Consider the following 14282-nt stretch of genomic DNA (forward strand, 5'->3'; position numbering starts at 1 on the left):
CCTCTAAAATTTTTATCAATCATATTGTGCATATATTTATAATTTATAGAAATAATGCATAAGAGAGCTTTTTAACGATAGTTCGAGTAAGAAAGACTTCGTTATAAAATTAAAATTAATTGCAACATATTTTGAAGTTTAAAGTTTAAGTTTACAACACTTACCTAAATTCGAGATAAATAAATTGAACTTTGTACCATGGATGCTGACACAAATTTTACTATGCCCTGTAAATGGCTTTGAACAAAACCCCCTTAGGAAAAGGACAACTATAGCCAAGATATGACCAAGACTACATTGGTGAGATCCCATAAATGGTAAATACAGTAGCTTAAAAGTCTCATGGAGATCCATTTAAAAGGTTTGGATTGGTTCCTTGCTCAAGTAAATTGGAAAGTCAACAATATGGAAAATCTCTCTTTCTGGGAAGGTGCTTGGAACAGAAAAAGCTCTCTTTCATTATATACCAAGGCTTTTTGCCCTCTAAAAAATCCAAATGGGGACTGTTAAGGATGCCTGGAATCATAACACTATGGACCGAGACTTCCAGCCTCGAAGGGCTCTTCGTAACTTTGAACTTCAACAATGGGCCCATCTAAAATCTCACCTCACAGCACCCTGCAATAACAATAACAGAGGCCCTGAGACTCCGATATGGAAGATCAATTCAAATGACAATTTTAGTATAGCCTCGGTTAAAAAAGCAATACACATATTGTGGAGCCAAGAGATGAGATGACTATAAACCAAAAGACCTTCAATAAACTATGGAAAATCAAGTATCCCAAAATAATGAAGATTTTTTATTTGGTCTCTCATTCATGGTTACATCAATACAACTGACAAACTCCAAAGAATACTCCCTAGTACCTATCTCAACCCAAATTGTTGCATTCTCTGTGTAAAGCACACTCCGAGGATATTGCTCGTAATCTATGGGGTAAAGTTGAGAACCTTTCAAATTGGCAAAATAATCATCAGAACATGGTCTCTCTTTGTATTGATCTCTGCTCCATCAAACAAAAGAATAGAAAAGGCATCATCATTTTCAACACTATTGCGGCTGTTCTTTAGTCTAGTTGACTGAAAAGAAATAATAGAATATCCAAAGACCACGGAAAGTCTATCATTGACCTTTGGGAAGACATTCGTGCTCTGTAGCTAGATATTGGGCTAGTAGATCCACCCTTTTTGTCAACACTATAGCTTTAAATCTTCATATGCCTTTGTCTAAATTCGATTGGGGTGTATTTTGTCTTGAAGCTTAACTATAGCTCTTTTTTTATTGTTCCCTTGGCTTCTTGTAATGATTTCTTTATCTTTAATGAAGTAGGAATGATCATGAGGGTGCTAATTAAGGAGGTGTCCACCTAGTGGAGACCTCCGGGTGCACCTCCGACCCAATCGTATCTCTTTTAAAAGAAAACAAAAGGTCGAAATATCACCCAAATTGATAGGAATAGATGTAGAACTGGTAGTGGTTTGAAAAGCCTCCATCTAAAGGATCAGTAACAAGAAGTCAACATGCAGATATCTTCCCACAACTTAGCAACACTATTTGATATGTCCATGAAAGTGCTTCTGCGTTATTTCAATACACATCTCAATTTAGAAAAAATAATAATCAAAGCAACAAACTATATTTCCCTTTTCTTCATTTTTCTTACTTATTTTGCGCATGTCTTTAAAATTAGAAAATAATTTATTTGAAAAAAAAAATAATCCTCATTTGTGAAAGATGTGATCATATAATTGGTTTTTTTTATTTTTTTTATATTGATACTGCACATATCTTTACATAGGGAGGGCACATCGAGAATTTTGTTCCACTTCAGTAGAGATCTAACCTTGTTCCCAAGAAAGCTGAGAAAAAGACAGAGATAAAGAGGTGATTTATGTCCTCGCCATGTTTCTTACACATATAACACCAGTTTCGACTGAGGCTCCAGTTTGGAAGTCGTTTTTGAAGATGCTCAGCAATGTTGATGCAACCATGAATAGGGGTCCAAATAAAAAACTTGCATTTTTTTTAGATATCAACTCCCAAAGCGCTTTGAAGGTGTTTGGCTGGAAGTTTGTGGCAGATAGAGAATCAACATCAATTAAAGCCATTTAACAGAAGCTATGTTGAAAACACCATCTGTATCAATCTTCCAAGTAGGAGATATGAGGCTTCTCTATCTAGATTTGGGGCTATCAGGACAGCTTTTATATCATTCCAAAGTTGAACTTCGTGATCATGAAGAGGTCAATTTATTTGAAGATCCCAATCATTTGTGTGAAAATTCAACATATCTTTTACACTGCCATGTTTAAGCTTGGAAAGATCGTATAGCTTTGGGACATTAAGTGCAAGGGGGTGCTTTGTTATTCCACTGATCATGTCAAAAAGAGATCGAATCACCATCATTCACCTGCCAACCAACATAGTTTGAAAACCAGCCAGCACAATTTGTTGCTGCTTTCTCCCTTTTATAGAAAACTTGCCAAAGGATTCCTGATTATATATTTACCGATAATCAATATAAAAAGTCAAAAAGGATTCATTGTCTTCAATATCATTGTTGTGATATTATGGAAAATCTGGCTGAAAAGGAATAACAGGATCTTCAACCACTCAAAAAAGGGGGCTACCGAGCTTTAGAATGAAATTCTTGCTTTAAATATTTCTGCTTTTGTATAATCTTGTGGCGCTTATCTCTAGTCCTTGCTCCTTGCTTTCTGTACTGATCTCTTATATAAATGGCTCTTGCTCCTCGCTTCCTGTGTACTGATCGATCTCTTATATTAATGAAGCGGGAGCGACGAAGGTATTAAGAGAGTGTCCACCTAATGGAGATGTCCAGGTGCACTCAATTGATCCAAAGTATCATTTTTCAGAAAAAAAAATTAAATTAGTTTTTTCCTCCATATTCGATCTGCAAAGTAAATTAGAACACATTTTCTAATCATGCATGAAACAATCTAAGTACCAAAATGCAGCAGTTTTCTATGTTAAGTTTCATTAATTTGTAAATAATGTATTAGGTACCTAAATCAATTACCTGATTCATTCATACATCAATTCCCCAAACTCCCCCCAATATAATGCAAAGACCAAAACAATCTGAAGTTCCATTGATTATATTCCCAATCCCAAGTATAGCCCTGCACAAAAAAGACAAACAAGAATTTCAATTTCATACTAATGATGTAATGAGAAACTGCTTCCTAACCAAACAAGCAATCTCATCCAATTCATCTTAACACCGGTGGATTTAGTATAGACCCAGGGAGGGATCAACCCCTTCCTCCTCAACTTTATCGTCTTTATATGATATATATAAAGAAAACTATTTGTTTTTTGGTTCAAATATTACCTATATAATTTATTTTTCATGTTTTTCTTTCCGGCAAAGCCCATCGTATGATACATCAACGTAATCTTGGACCTTGATGAGTTGACTAATTAATGAACCTTCCATCCCTTAAATGCATCCTCTTGAGTAATGGAAGAAAAAATAATCAAGGTTTAAATATCATGGAGAATTTATTGATGTGTAATTTCAGAGATTACACAAAAGGTTTGTTCAAAGACATGTAAATGGATCAGTCTATCACATTTGTTCATTTCAATTTGAAAAACAAAAATCTAAATTAAATTGAGCCCCTTTTTATAAACTTTTTAAACGATTAAGGGATGATCTATTTGGACCTTTTCATTTGCATGTGAAAAAATATGATGGATGTAATTGGTTTTCCTCCGTCTTCAATTGATTTGAATCTCTTTTCTGTTATTTGATGATGGAATTTAATAATTAGAAGAACAAAAACTCTAAAGTTTTGGTAATATCACCAAAAATTGTGTTCATCTTGACACAAATATCTTTCATTAATTATACAATCCAACAAATCAGAAATTATTGAACCTGCCTTAATCGATAACAATCATCCATATCATTAATTAAAAATTTAATACATGAAACTTTTGTCGGATTTAAAATCACTCTAAATATATGTTTTTAATTATTGAAAATCAATCAAATGCTAGAGCTAATTACACTTTTAAAATATATTGTTTTTCTTAACATGACGATGGATTTTGAATAATTAAAAATATATATTTGAAAGTGATGTTAATACGACGAGAAAAGTTCCATCTCGAACTTGTCTCATACCCAATGCTTAAAAAGTTGAGGTTTCAAGAATCTGACCTTCCTTGTAGATGAAATGATATGAAGTACAGTGCACAGAAATATCAATATAATTCCTTATTCCTCAACTTTATTCGAAGAAGAATGTTCAAATGGGCTATCCTCCAAAGTCTGCATCAATAAATTCATTAATGACCAAATAATAAAAATTAATTAGCAACGTTAATTAAATATACTAACTTGTTCTCCAAACAAATTTGGAAGTCTGGAATCCCAATATTCTCTAATGATAATACTCGTATCAGTTTCCTCCATCATCTCTTTGGATTCTTCAGCATCATCATTCTTTAAAGAAACATTTTCATATTTTCAACGCGTGGTGTGCTTACGATTCCAAATGAAATGAACTTCATTTTAGGACATTTCTCAACGAATACATGTTTCAAACATGGAAACTTAACGATGCATCTCCCACAATAAAAGCTTGTTAGGTTGGAACAAGAAGTAATGATTAAATATTGTAGGTTGTTGAATACAATAATTTCATCATTTCCATCTTCTTCGGCCGATCCTCCCTCAATTATACAACTCATCCTTTTGCATTCTTCTATTCTCAATTGTTTAAGTTGCACAAGCGTTGAAGCGATGGAAGGATTCAGCAAATGGGTTAGTCCATCACATTTATTAAATTTAATAAATGTCAAATTTGTAAAAGACACTGATGATGACACTAAACTACTCAATCCACCACATTCTGAAATGGATAGAGAGGTCAGATCTTGTAGAACCGAATCATTATTCTTTTGTGAACATTCACTCCCCAAATGCCTAAGTTTCGGTAGTTTAGATAGAACCCAACTACGCTGTGAAGTTTTAGATCGTCTTGCATAGTAATGTTTTTTCACAGGAATCAGTATGTTGCTGGGGAAAATTTCTTCAATAAATGCTCCTTCTAATTCAAACTTCTCAAATTGGTATAAGGTTTGCACAATTTCCATTGGCAAATGGGTTGAGTTATCCTCAACAAAACCATATAGCTTCAAAGTTTTAAGCTTCGGAAACAACTCAGAACCATCTCCCAACGGTAGAACCTCAACCTGACCAATTACTAATTTGTTAATTAAGATTCTAAATATAGTAATTAACAAGCAATATAATATTTAAATTGAAAATATATGCTCTCTAAAGTAGAACAAATTCAAAAATATTTTTAGTTCGTTGTCTAAAAACGCAATCTACTTTTAAAAAAAAGAAACAAATCATACTGTTATATTCATAGCTTTTAATTTAAGAGATCAGTTGCTTATTCTTTTTCCACATAAACAATTGAACCTCCAAAAACAATATTCTCGACCTTTTATCTTACTCCACAAAATTTTCCCTAGGATTTTGAGGACAAACACAATAAACAAGAAACAATGAAGTGATTATTTTACAAATACTGGCAAATTAGTGATAACAATTTAATTTTTGATATATTAAATAAATATGTACCTTGGAAGAAGAAGTTTCCAATTGTTTTGATTCAAACCTATTATAATCTGCCAACTTTTTCTTCCCAATAACCTCCATCAATTGTTTGATATCAATGCTTAGTGTTTCAAGTTGCTTGAGAATTTTGACTGAATATTCTCTTCTAAGTCTTGGACATTCATCAATGGTCAAACTTTTTATATTTACCAAACTCAGAAGCTCACAAGGATTTTTGCTCCATACGTACTCAAGGTTTGGAAGTTTGTATAATTTCAACTCACTCAAATTTTGAAGCACGATACGACTTGCTTCAGCAAAACTAATTGGTTCTTGCACTTCAAATATCCCTTCTAACAATTTACAATCTTCAATCCTTAGGACTTTAAGGCAGGTAAGAATTCTCATCATATTTGGAGAAAATAATACTTTTTGAAGATTGTTGCATGAATAAATATCTATTTCCTTGAGTTTGGAAAAGGAATTAGGAATGAGTATATTATAGCTCCATATCATCTTCAAATTCTCTATACACCAAATTTTCAGCTTCTCCAAATTAGGAAGCGATACCTACAAATTTACATACTTTGAAAATTCAGTTTGAGACAACATAATTTAACAATCATCACAGCTGATACTAATTAACAATAACATATCATGTATATAGTGTTTTAAAATTAAATTACCATAACAAATTGTGTAAAATGATTACTTCAAATGAGCTTCTGGATAGGAAAATAATCTAATAAACTTCTTTTAATTTACCTGGAACATCACCTAGCATGTATTTACATACTTCAATAGTTTAAAAATAAATATTATTATTAATGGATGAAACAGGAAAGAGTCATCTCTATGTTGAGAGAAGAGCCTTCTAAGACAAAGAAGAATAAAATTGATCCCTAATATCGTTACTAATGCTAGAAGCTGGATAACTTGTGGGAGAGGAACAATAAAAAGAACAAAAAGGTAATTTAATTTTGATTTGTATATAGAAACATAGAAAAATGTGTTATGAAATTTACCTCTTCACTGAAAAATGATTCATCAATGTTGATGGTATTGCTAATTGTGCTTGTTTTCAAGTTTTTTGAATTATCCTCACCTAATTGTCCAAATTTCTCAATTTTGGAGCAAAATTTCTGAAGTCGTGGTAAAGTCCATAGACATAAAGACTTTAAATGAGTAAACTCAATGTGGTTGGTTGCCTTCTCATTTTCCTTCACAGTGATCATCACTTCCATCTTCTTACAATAATTAATTTCAATTTCTTCGAGATTTGAAACGTCATCCAACATGCAATTCAAAAATAGAGTTTTCAATTTATTGCAATTCCATACGATTACATTCTTCAAATTGTTGAAAGGAGATTCACCATGATTATAACCATGAATTACACTCTCCAAATTCTCCAAGTTCTTAAGATATAAGAACTCCAATTTGGATAAACATTTTCGCAAAGGCTTGTTCTTTTCATGGATGAAATGTTGAAATTCTGAATTATAAAAAATCCAGAGGTTCCTCAAAGGTAAGAAGCTATTTGCATCTAACAATTCTGATTGGAGAACCTTTGAACAAACTGATCCTTCTAAATACACTTCTTCTGACCTCTTTAACAAAATTGTTATCCAATCATCCAAGCAGCTTTCTGATTCCACCTTAAGTTCCAATAGTCTAAAGTAGTTGATCTTAATGATCCCATCATAATTTCTAACTCTTTCTCTCTTACAACCAATAGTAATGTGGAATTTTTCAAGATTCAACTCTCCTGCAGAAAACAAGTGTTTTGGCATAATCTCTTCATCTTGAATGGTTAAATCTAAATCATAAAGGTGCGGTAAGCACCTAAGCTCAGAAAGACTAGCATTTTTCCTTCCTTCATACCATTCTTCTCTTTCCCAACCATCAAAAGTTCCTAAACGTAATTCCTCTAGTTTTGTCAACTTTGAAAGAATATTTGGTGGAATTATGTTGAGTTTATTGAAACAATTAGATAAATTTAACATTTTCAGTTGTGTCAATTGACTCATTCACTAGAACAAATATAGGCTTTAATGTCGCTTGGGAAAAATGAAAAAAGACCATTGGTGTCGGTTTTGAAAAAGCGGATCTTTAATGTCGGTTCTCCACCGACATTAAAGACAAAGCTTTAATGTCGGTTTTAAAACGACATTAAAGGTCCGCCATTTTGAGAACCGACATTAAAGGTCCATTTAAATTTTAATTTTTAATATTTTTATTTTGTGAAAAAATAGACACTTTAATGTCGGTTTTCCACCGACATTAAAGGTCCATTTAATTTTTTTTTTAATAATTTTTTTCGTGAATATCTCTCTCTTACTTTACCTTTTCGACCTCTTCGATTCCAAATCTCGACCCTCGTCTTCTCCGAACTTCCTTCATTTCTTCTCCATTTCTTCTCCGATCGACGCCCCAATTTTAATCGACGCCGCCATTTCTATCGCCTCCACCATTTCTATCGCCGCCACCATTCCGATCGATTGTTGTTCTGTTCGCCCACCCTTGGAATCAAATTCGGCCGCATTTCTCTCCTTCTAAAGAAATTCGTCCGGTCGTCCCCGTTCACAGCAATCGTGTTCACAGCAACCGCGTTCACAGCAACCAGGTTTTTTGAAACTCATCCGCTCGTCCGCGTTCACATCAACCAGCAACTAGGTTCGCCCACCCTTGGAATCAAATTCGTCCGCGTTCACGGTAAAATTTCCATCTTCTTTCATTTGGGGTTTTTAGCATGTTTTTTGATTTCGATTTAGATTATGGATTCTTAGACAAGGGAAAGTTGTCAAGGCATATAGAATACGAGTAGTTTTCTGTTCATGCATATTTACTATTTTGGCATATGATGCGGTCACACATCAATTCTGCTGCAAAACCCAAAAAATTGGAACATAATTGTATTGATGCTTTGATTAAAATCAACCTCAAAATCACTTATTATTCTGCTGCAAAACCTAAAAAATTGCACATTATTATTTGATGCAGTCGGTGTTTGTGTCGAATTCTGATTATTGGATGCAGTCGGGGAAGTACCCTGATGTTAGTTGTTTGTGTCGAATTCTGATTAGTCAGTGATGCTTGAAACGCGTTCACAAAAATTCTGTTTGTGTATGATTGTGTGTGGGGTAAGTAGATTAGAAACTAGGAAGAGAGTCTAAATTTTGTCTTGTTGCATTGGAAGATTTGTGTTGCGGGCTTTATTGGCGTCGACGAATCTTGAAAAGCATAAATTACAATAATGCTGTAAATAAGGATGAAATGGCTGGAGTTGCGTTTAGTATAAGCTTCTTGTATTTGGTAGATGAGGTGTATTGACAGGTACAGGTTAGAGATGTTGTGCTATGTTGAAATGTTGGTCAAACTGGAAGTTTGTATTTGGTCAAACTGCTGTATTTGGTCAAACTGAAATGTGGCTGGTAATACAAGACAGTAGAATATGAAGGTGTTTATATGGGCTGCCACTTTTCTCACAAAGAATAAACTGTATATCACGTGCACTTTCTTCCACGTTGTTACTCTCTGCAAATCAACCCCATGCACACACGCAAATATTTTATCTTCTATGTGTTCTCTCCTTCATTCTATTGTGGTTGAATTTGATGCTAGCTAGGGAAGGTCGTGAATTTGGTTAATAACTTTTTGTTTGATTTTGCTAAGGTAGATAATGTAGCTAAGGTAGAGTATTTTCTTTCTTGATCTTTCCTCTTCATATTAAGATCAGTGAGGTTCTTTCTAGTTTTGATTAGTCAATTAAACTAGATAATCATTCTAGCATTTTCTTTCTTTATCGTTTCCATTCATATGAAGATCAGAGTAGTTGTATAGTTTGTATTGACCTGCCTGGAGTAGTTTATGTTCCTTCTGTTATAATTTCATAAAATTCATATTGTTTTGTGAGAATATTCTGGTCTTCTTCCTTTACTTTTACTATAAAATAGCACATTAAACACACATTTCAATGTTGAAATTTACAAAACTTGTAATCGAATTATTTAATATTTTTTTTTATTTAAATTGAATGAAAATTTTTAATCTCTAGATTTTTTAATTACTCTTAGGAATATATAATCTGACTTCAAGAGCATAGGGTTTAAGTTTAACACCTCTGAAGTAGAAAGATTAGGATGAAAGGGACATCACTATGATTTGTAAATTCATTATCTCTCCATATATTATCATCATCTTGTAATATCTATAATTTTAATTTTTGAAATGCTTATCTTCCCCCCTTTTCCTTTTTTATTTTTTGGGAAAAATAAAATGAAAAAGACATGTCAGTTAAAAAATAAAATAATGTATTTAATTTTAGAGTTCGTAATATAATTGATATGCTTATGGTATCTTTATAATGTATTTATGTTTAAAGTTCGTAATATAACTGCTATATTTATGGTATGTCATTACTTTGCTTTGTTTAAGTTCATAACATAATTGTTATGCTTATGTATGTTGACTTTGCTTATTAATGTATTTCCATTTTTTGCAGATTCATAGATGGAGGATAGCAGTGAGGATGAAAGAGAAATGCTTCCAGAAGTAAGAAAGAAATCATTTGTTCCACGTGGGCCAACTACTATGTCTGAGTTGGCCTTAGTGAGAAATTCTGGACAAAAGTTGCCCATTCAATTTAATGAACACGGACAACCTGTTGGAGCCACGTCTAAGAAAATGCAAAGTTACATTGGTGTGTGCGTTCGACAACAGATTCCTATCACATACAACTCTTGGAAAGAAGTTCCGAATGAGCTAAAAGATAAAATATATGATTGTATATCGGTATGAGTTCTATTGTTATGTTTTTCATATAATGTAGTTTGCTTTACACTCTAAGTTTAACTAAGCTTTTCTTTTTTTTTTGTGTAGATGTCGTTTGATTTACAACCCAATGCTAAACATTCTATACTTATGTCTGCATCAAGAAAGTTTCGAACGTTCAAGACGACGTTAACTCAGAAGTATATACTTCCGTCTAAGGATCAACCATCACTCTTGCAGTTTCCTCCCAAAATCTATTCTCATATAAATCAAGAAGATTGGGAATCGTTTGTGGATGCTAGACTAAGTGAAGAATGGGAGGTAAATAAGTTTAAATTTTCAATGGAATTAGAATTGTTTTGATATCTACCTACAAACTAATACGTTGTACAGGATTATAGTCGTATTCAAAGGGAAAGAAGGTCGAAATGCGTATACAATCACCACATGTCACGTAAGGGATATGCTAATCTTGCCGATGAACTAGTGAGTATTTCTAATTAAATTGAAGAATTTATCTTAATATGTTGTTGTTAATTAAATATGTATCTTTTGTTGTAGAAAATAACGCATGATGTTTCCTATCGATCAACTCTTTGGAAAGAAGCACGGAAAGGAAAAAATAATGATTATTTTGATGATGCTACTCGAGATTGCGCCTCTCGGATTGTAAGTATACTTATGATTACAATATATAATCTTTTGTTAACGTAACTGATGATGAATTGTTTTATACTTGTATTGTTTTATAGGATGAATTAGTTGCAACAAATAAAAATGAGGACATCTTGACTGACGCATTGGGTTCCAAGGAGCACGGTGGACGTGTAAGAGGCGTGGGTGCTTTCGTCTCTCAATCACAATATTTCAAGACAGTAAAAGGGAAGGAGAAAATGTGTGAGGATGACTCGAGGTGCAAAAGTGACAAGAAGAGAAGTAATCACTCGAGGTCATCCATTGGAAGTATTAATATAGATCTTGATGCCGATGAGGACACACCTACCAACAAAGGAGTTGAGGTAATTGACTTTGTTGTCACTTTTAGTTTTTTAACTATATAGGATCAATTGTTCTTAACTATGCTTTTAATATTTGTAAAGGGAACACCATGCCAATTGTCTATAGGATCCATTAATAATATTGTTGCAGTAGCCACGATAGTTGAGGATAACATTGGATGTCCCAATGTTAAAGTTCTAGTAGACGTGGTTACGGGAGAAAATTTGACTATACCCAATCCAGTGAAGGGAAAGATAGAGACTTTAAATCAAGCATTGGGTAACATTATAGAATGGCCTCGTCGGCTTGTTTCTACGATCAATGACAAACAAGTGTGTATCTTTTTTTTACTATTTAAGTTTTGATTTTATTTGTATATGTATTTTGAATTTAGAACCTTGGTTGTGATAGGAGCATTCAACTAGGAAGGATGTCGTATACCCTTCAAATTATACTGACGTTAACGGCATTATTAAGCTTTTAAATAGACATGCCATGAAGAACATGGAGGATGTAGACATGATTCGCATCCCAATGAACGAGCACATATTTGGAAGTGACAAATTTGTTTATTTAGCTCGTGAAGATTTGTTGCATTACTGCGGCATGGTTGAAATCGGCTATATGTGTATACTAGCGTATATTACGTAAGTAGACAACTTATACTCATCTTTATCTCCAATACCACTTTTGTAGTTAGTTTGTTGATATTTTAACTATGGTTGCTTTTACTTAGATGTCTTTGGGATAAATGTGACTGTGCAAAGAATTTTTTTGTCATTGACCAATCAAAAATATCGTCACATATCAAAGATCGTGATCTTCGATCCAGAAATTTAGCCAACCAGCTAGAAGCAGTTAACTTGGAACAGAAAGTGCTAATTCCATATAATACCGGGTAAATAAAGAAGAGAAACACATTAATATATTTCCATTGAGCTTAAATGTGTACTCACATTGAAGATGTTGTTTATTGTAGTTTTCATTGGATGTTGCATGTTATCGATCTTCGTGAAAATTGCGTTTATGTTTTGGACTCTCTTCGGAGTAAAGTCAATGAAGACATTCATGGAATCATAAATGTGTAAGTGTATTTACTTTATTACTTCTTATTTAACTTTCTTGTCTTCTAATGTTTAAAAATATTTAGAGGGTTGAAGACATGGCAAGCGAAACACGATCTACAACGCTATCGATCAACTCCAAAATGGAGACCTGTAAAGGTAATTTGCATTTACAGGTTATTACTTTTTATGAAACATAAGATTAATTTGTATTCAATTGATATACATGCAGTGCCCTCGTCAATTGGATTCTGTAGGGTGCGGGTACTACGTGCAAAAGTACATACATGAGATAGTGCATAATTCTAGTACTTCTATTACTAACCTTGTAAGTTTCTACTTTAACTTTTTACATATTACAATTTGTGATCCAAACTCATACTTTCCATATCTTTCTCTTTGTGTGTAGTTCAATACCAAAAATGCATATAGCCAAGAGGAGATTGATGAGATTCGAACTGAATGGGCAGCTTTTGTTAGCAGATTTGTGTAAGTAGTTGCTTTTTGTAGTTAGGTTAGTAGTTGATTTTTGTAGTTAGGTTAGTAGTTGATTTTTGTAGTTAGGTTAGTAGTTGGTCGAGTTAAGTTTTTGTAGGGGACGGCAGTCCTATAGTTTTTTGAAGGGCATGTGGTCCCGTACTAATTGTTGTTTGTTAGATAGTTTGTACCTATACTTTAGTTAGTGAAGGAACCTTCTATTGTGTTTATAAATCACGATCTTATATATTATCTTTAATGGCGTTAGTGTGCTTGTATTTTAGTGTTGGATCTTATGCATTGTAGGTGTTTACTATTGGTTTGCCATGGATGGTAGGATGTGTTGTTTGATATGTGTGATTATGTATATATTGGAGGATTTGGAGTAGTTGGACTTATAGTGTTGAATATAGTTGTGTTTATAATATGTAAGTGTTGGATGATGTGTATTTGTTGTAGTTCTATATGGAAGTGTGGAAAAGTGTGCTTGTATTTTAGTGTTGGATCTTATGCGTTTTAGGTGTTTACTATTGGTTTGCCATGGATGGTAGGATGTGTTGTTTGATATGTGTGATTATATATAAGTGTATATATTGGAGGATTTGGAGTAGTTGGACTTATAGTATTGAATATAGTTGTGTTTATTGATATGTGACTATATGTAAGTGTTGGAAGTGTATGCTGGAATTTTAGGTATTATTGTGTGCATTGCAGGTGAATTAGGTATTATTGTGTGCATTGAGTAGTAGGCATTATAGCTAGTGTGCAAGCAATTTTTTTATTTTTTACAATATACGATGACGAACATTTCCGGACGTAGTTCGACTCAAATAATATCGGTTTTGCCGTCATAAAAACTATTATAAATACGACATGAAATGAATCTTTAAAAACGACATTAAATGTGTCTTTAATGTCGGTTTAAAAAACGACATAAAATGTGTCTTTAATGTCGGTGGAAAAACGACATTAAATGTGTCTTTAATGTCGGTGGAAAAACGACATTAAAGATGTGCACTAAGCAACATTAATGTCGGTTTAAAAACGACATTAAAGACATCTTTAATGTCGGTTATAAACCGACATTAAAGACAGCTTTAATGTCGGTTATAAACCGACATTAAAGATAAACCGACATTAAAGACCTTCAATAACACCTTCAAAGATGTCGGTTTATAACCGACATCAAAGGTCTTTAATGTCGGTTTATAACCGACATCAAAGACCCCTTTAATGTCGGTTATAAACCGACATTAAAGCCCAACCGACATTAAAGGCCTTTAATAACGCTCACAAAGATGTCGGTCGCCAAGTGACATTAAAGGCCTTTAATGTCGGTTTTAAACCGACATTAAAGGCCAAATTT

At 33.2% G+C, this 14282-nt stretch overlaps 1 protein-coding gene and 1 long non-coding RNA gene across 4 annotated transcripts; one reads left to right on the top strand and one right to left on the bottom strand.

Annotated features, from left to right (window-relative positions):
• Positions 1-246: 246 nt before the first annotated feature.
• LOC103495589 (uncharacterized) lies at positions 247-7628 on the bottom strand. 3 transcript variants are annotated; one of them, XM_051084769.1, is made up of 7 exons: positions 6629-7628; positions 5628-6173; positions 4374-5230; positions 4194-4304; positions 3360-3480; positions 3045-3147; positions 2274-2918 (listed from the first exon to the last, which is right to left on the bottom strand). In XM_051084769.1, exons 1-3 carry the CDS (start codon positions 7607-7609, stop codon positions 4481-4483), a joined length of 2277 nt encoding a protein of 758 aa, XP_050940726.1. In that variant the 5' UTR covers positions 7610-7628; the 3' UTR covers positions 2274-2918; positions 3045-3147; positions 3360-3480; positions 4194-4304; positions 4374-4480. The 3 variants fall into 3 exon arrangements, with proteins under 3 accessions (XP_050940725.1, XP_050940726.1, XP_050940724.1); XM_051084768.1 differs by lacking the exons at positions 2274-2918; positions 3360-3480 and adding an exon at positions 247-618; XM_051084767.1 differs by lacking the exon at positions 3360-3480.
• Positions 7629-12438: 4810 nt separating this feature from the next.
• LOC127149423 (uncharacterized) lies at positions 12439-13025 on the top strand. Its single transcript, XR_007820994.1, has 3 exons — positions 12439-12598; positions 12672-12767; positions 12849-13025. It is a non-coding gene; the product is annotated as an uncharacterized LOC127149423 (long non-coding RNA).
• The last annotated feature ends 1257 nt before the right edge of the window (positions 13026-14282 follow it).

Source organism: Cucumis melo, chromosome 5, assembly GCF_025177605.1.
Source record: "Cucumis melo cultivar AY chromosome 5, USDA_Cmelo_AY_1.0, whole genome shotgun sequence".
NCBI lineage: Eukaryota > Viridiplantae > Streptophyta > Magnoliopsida > Cucurbitales > Cucurbitaceae > Cucumis > Cucumis melo.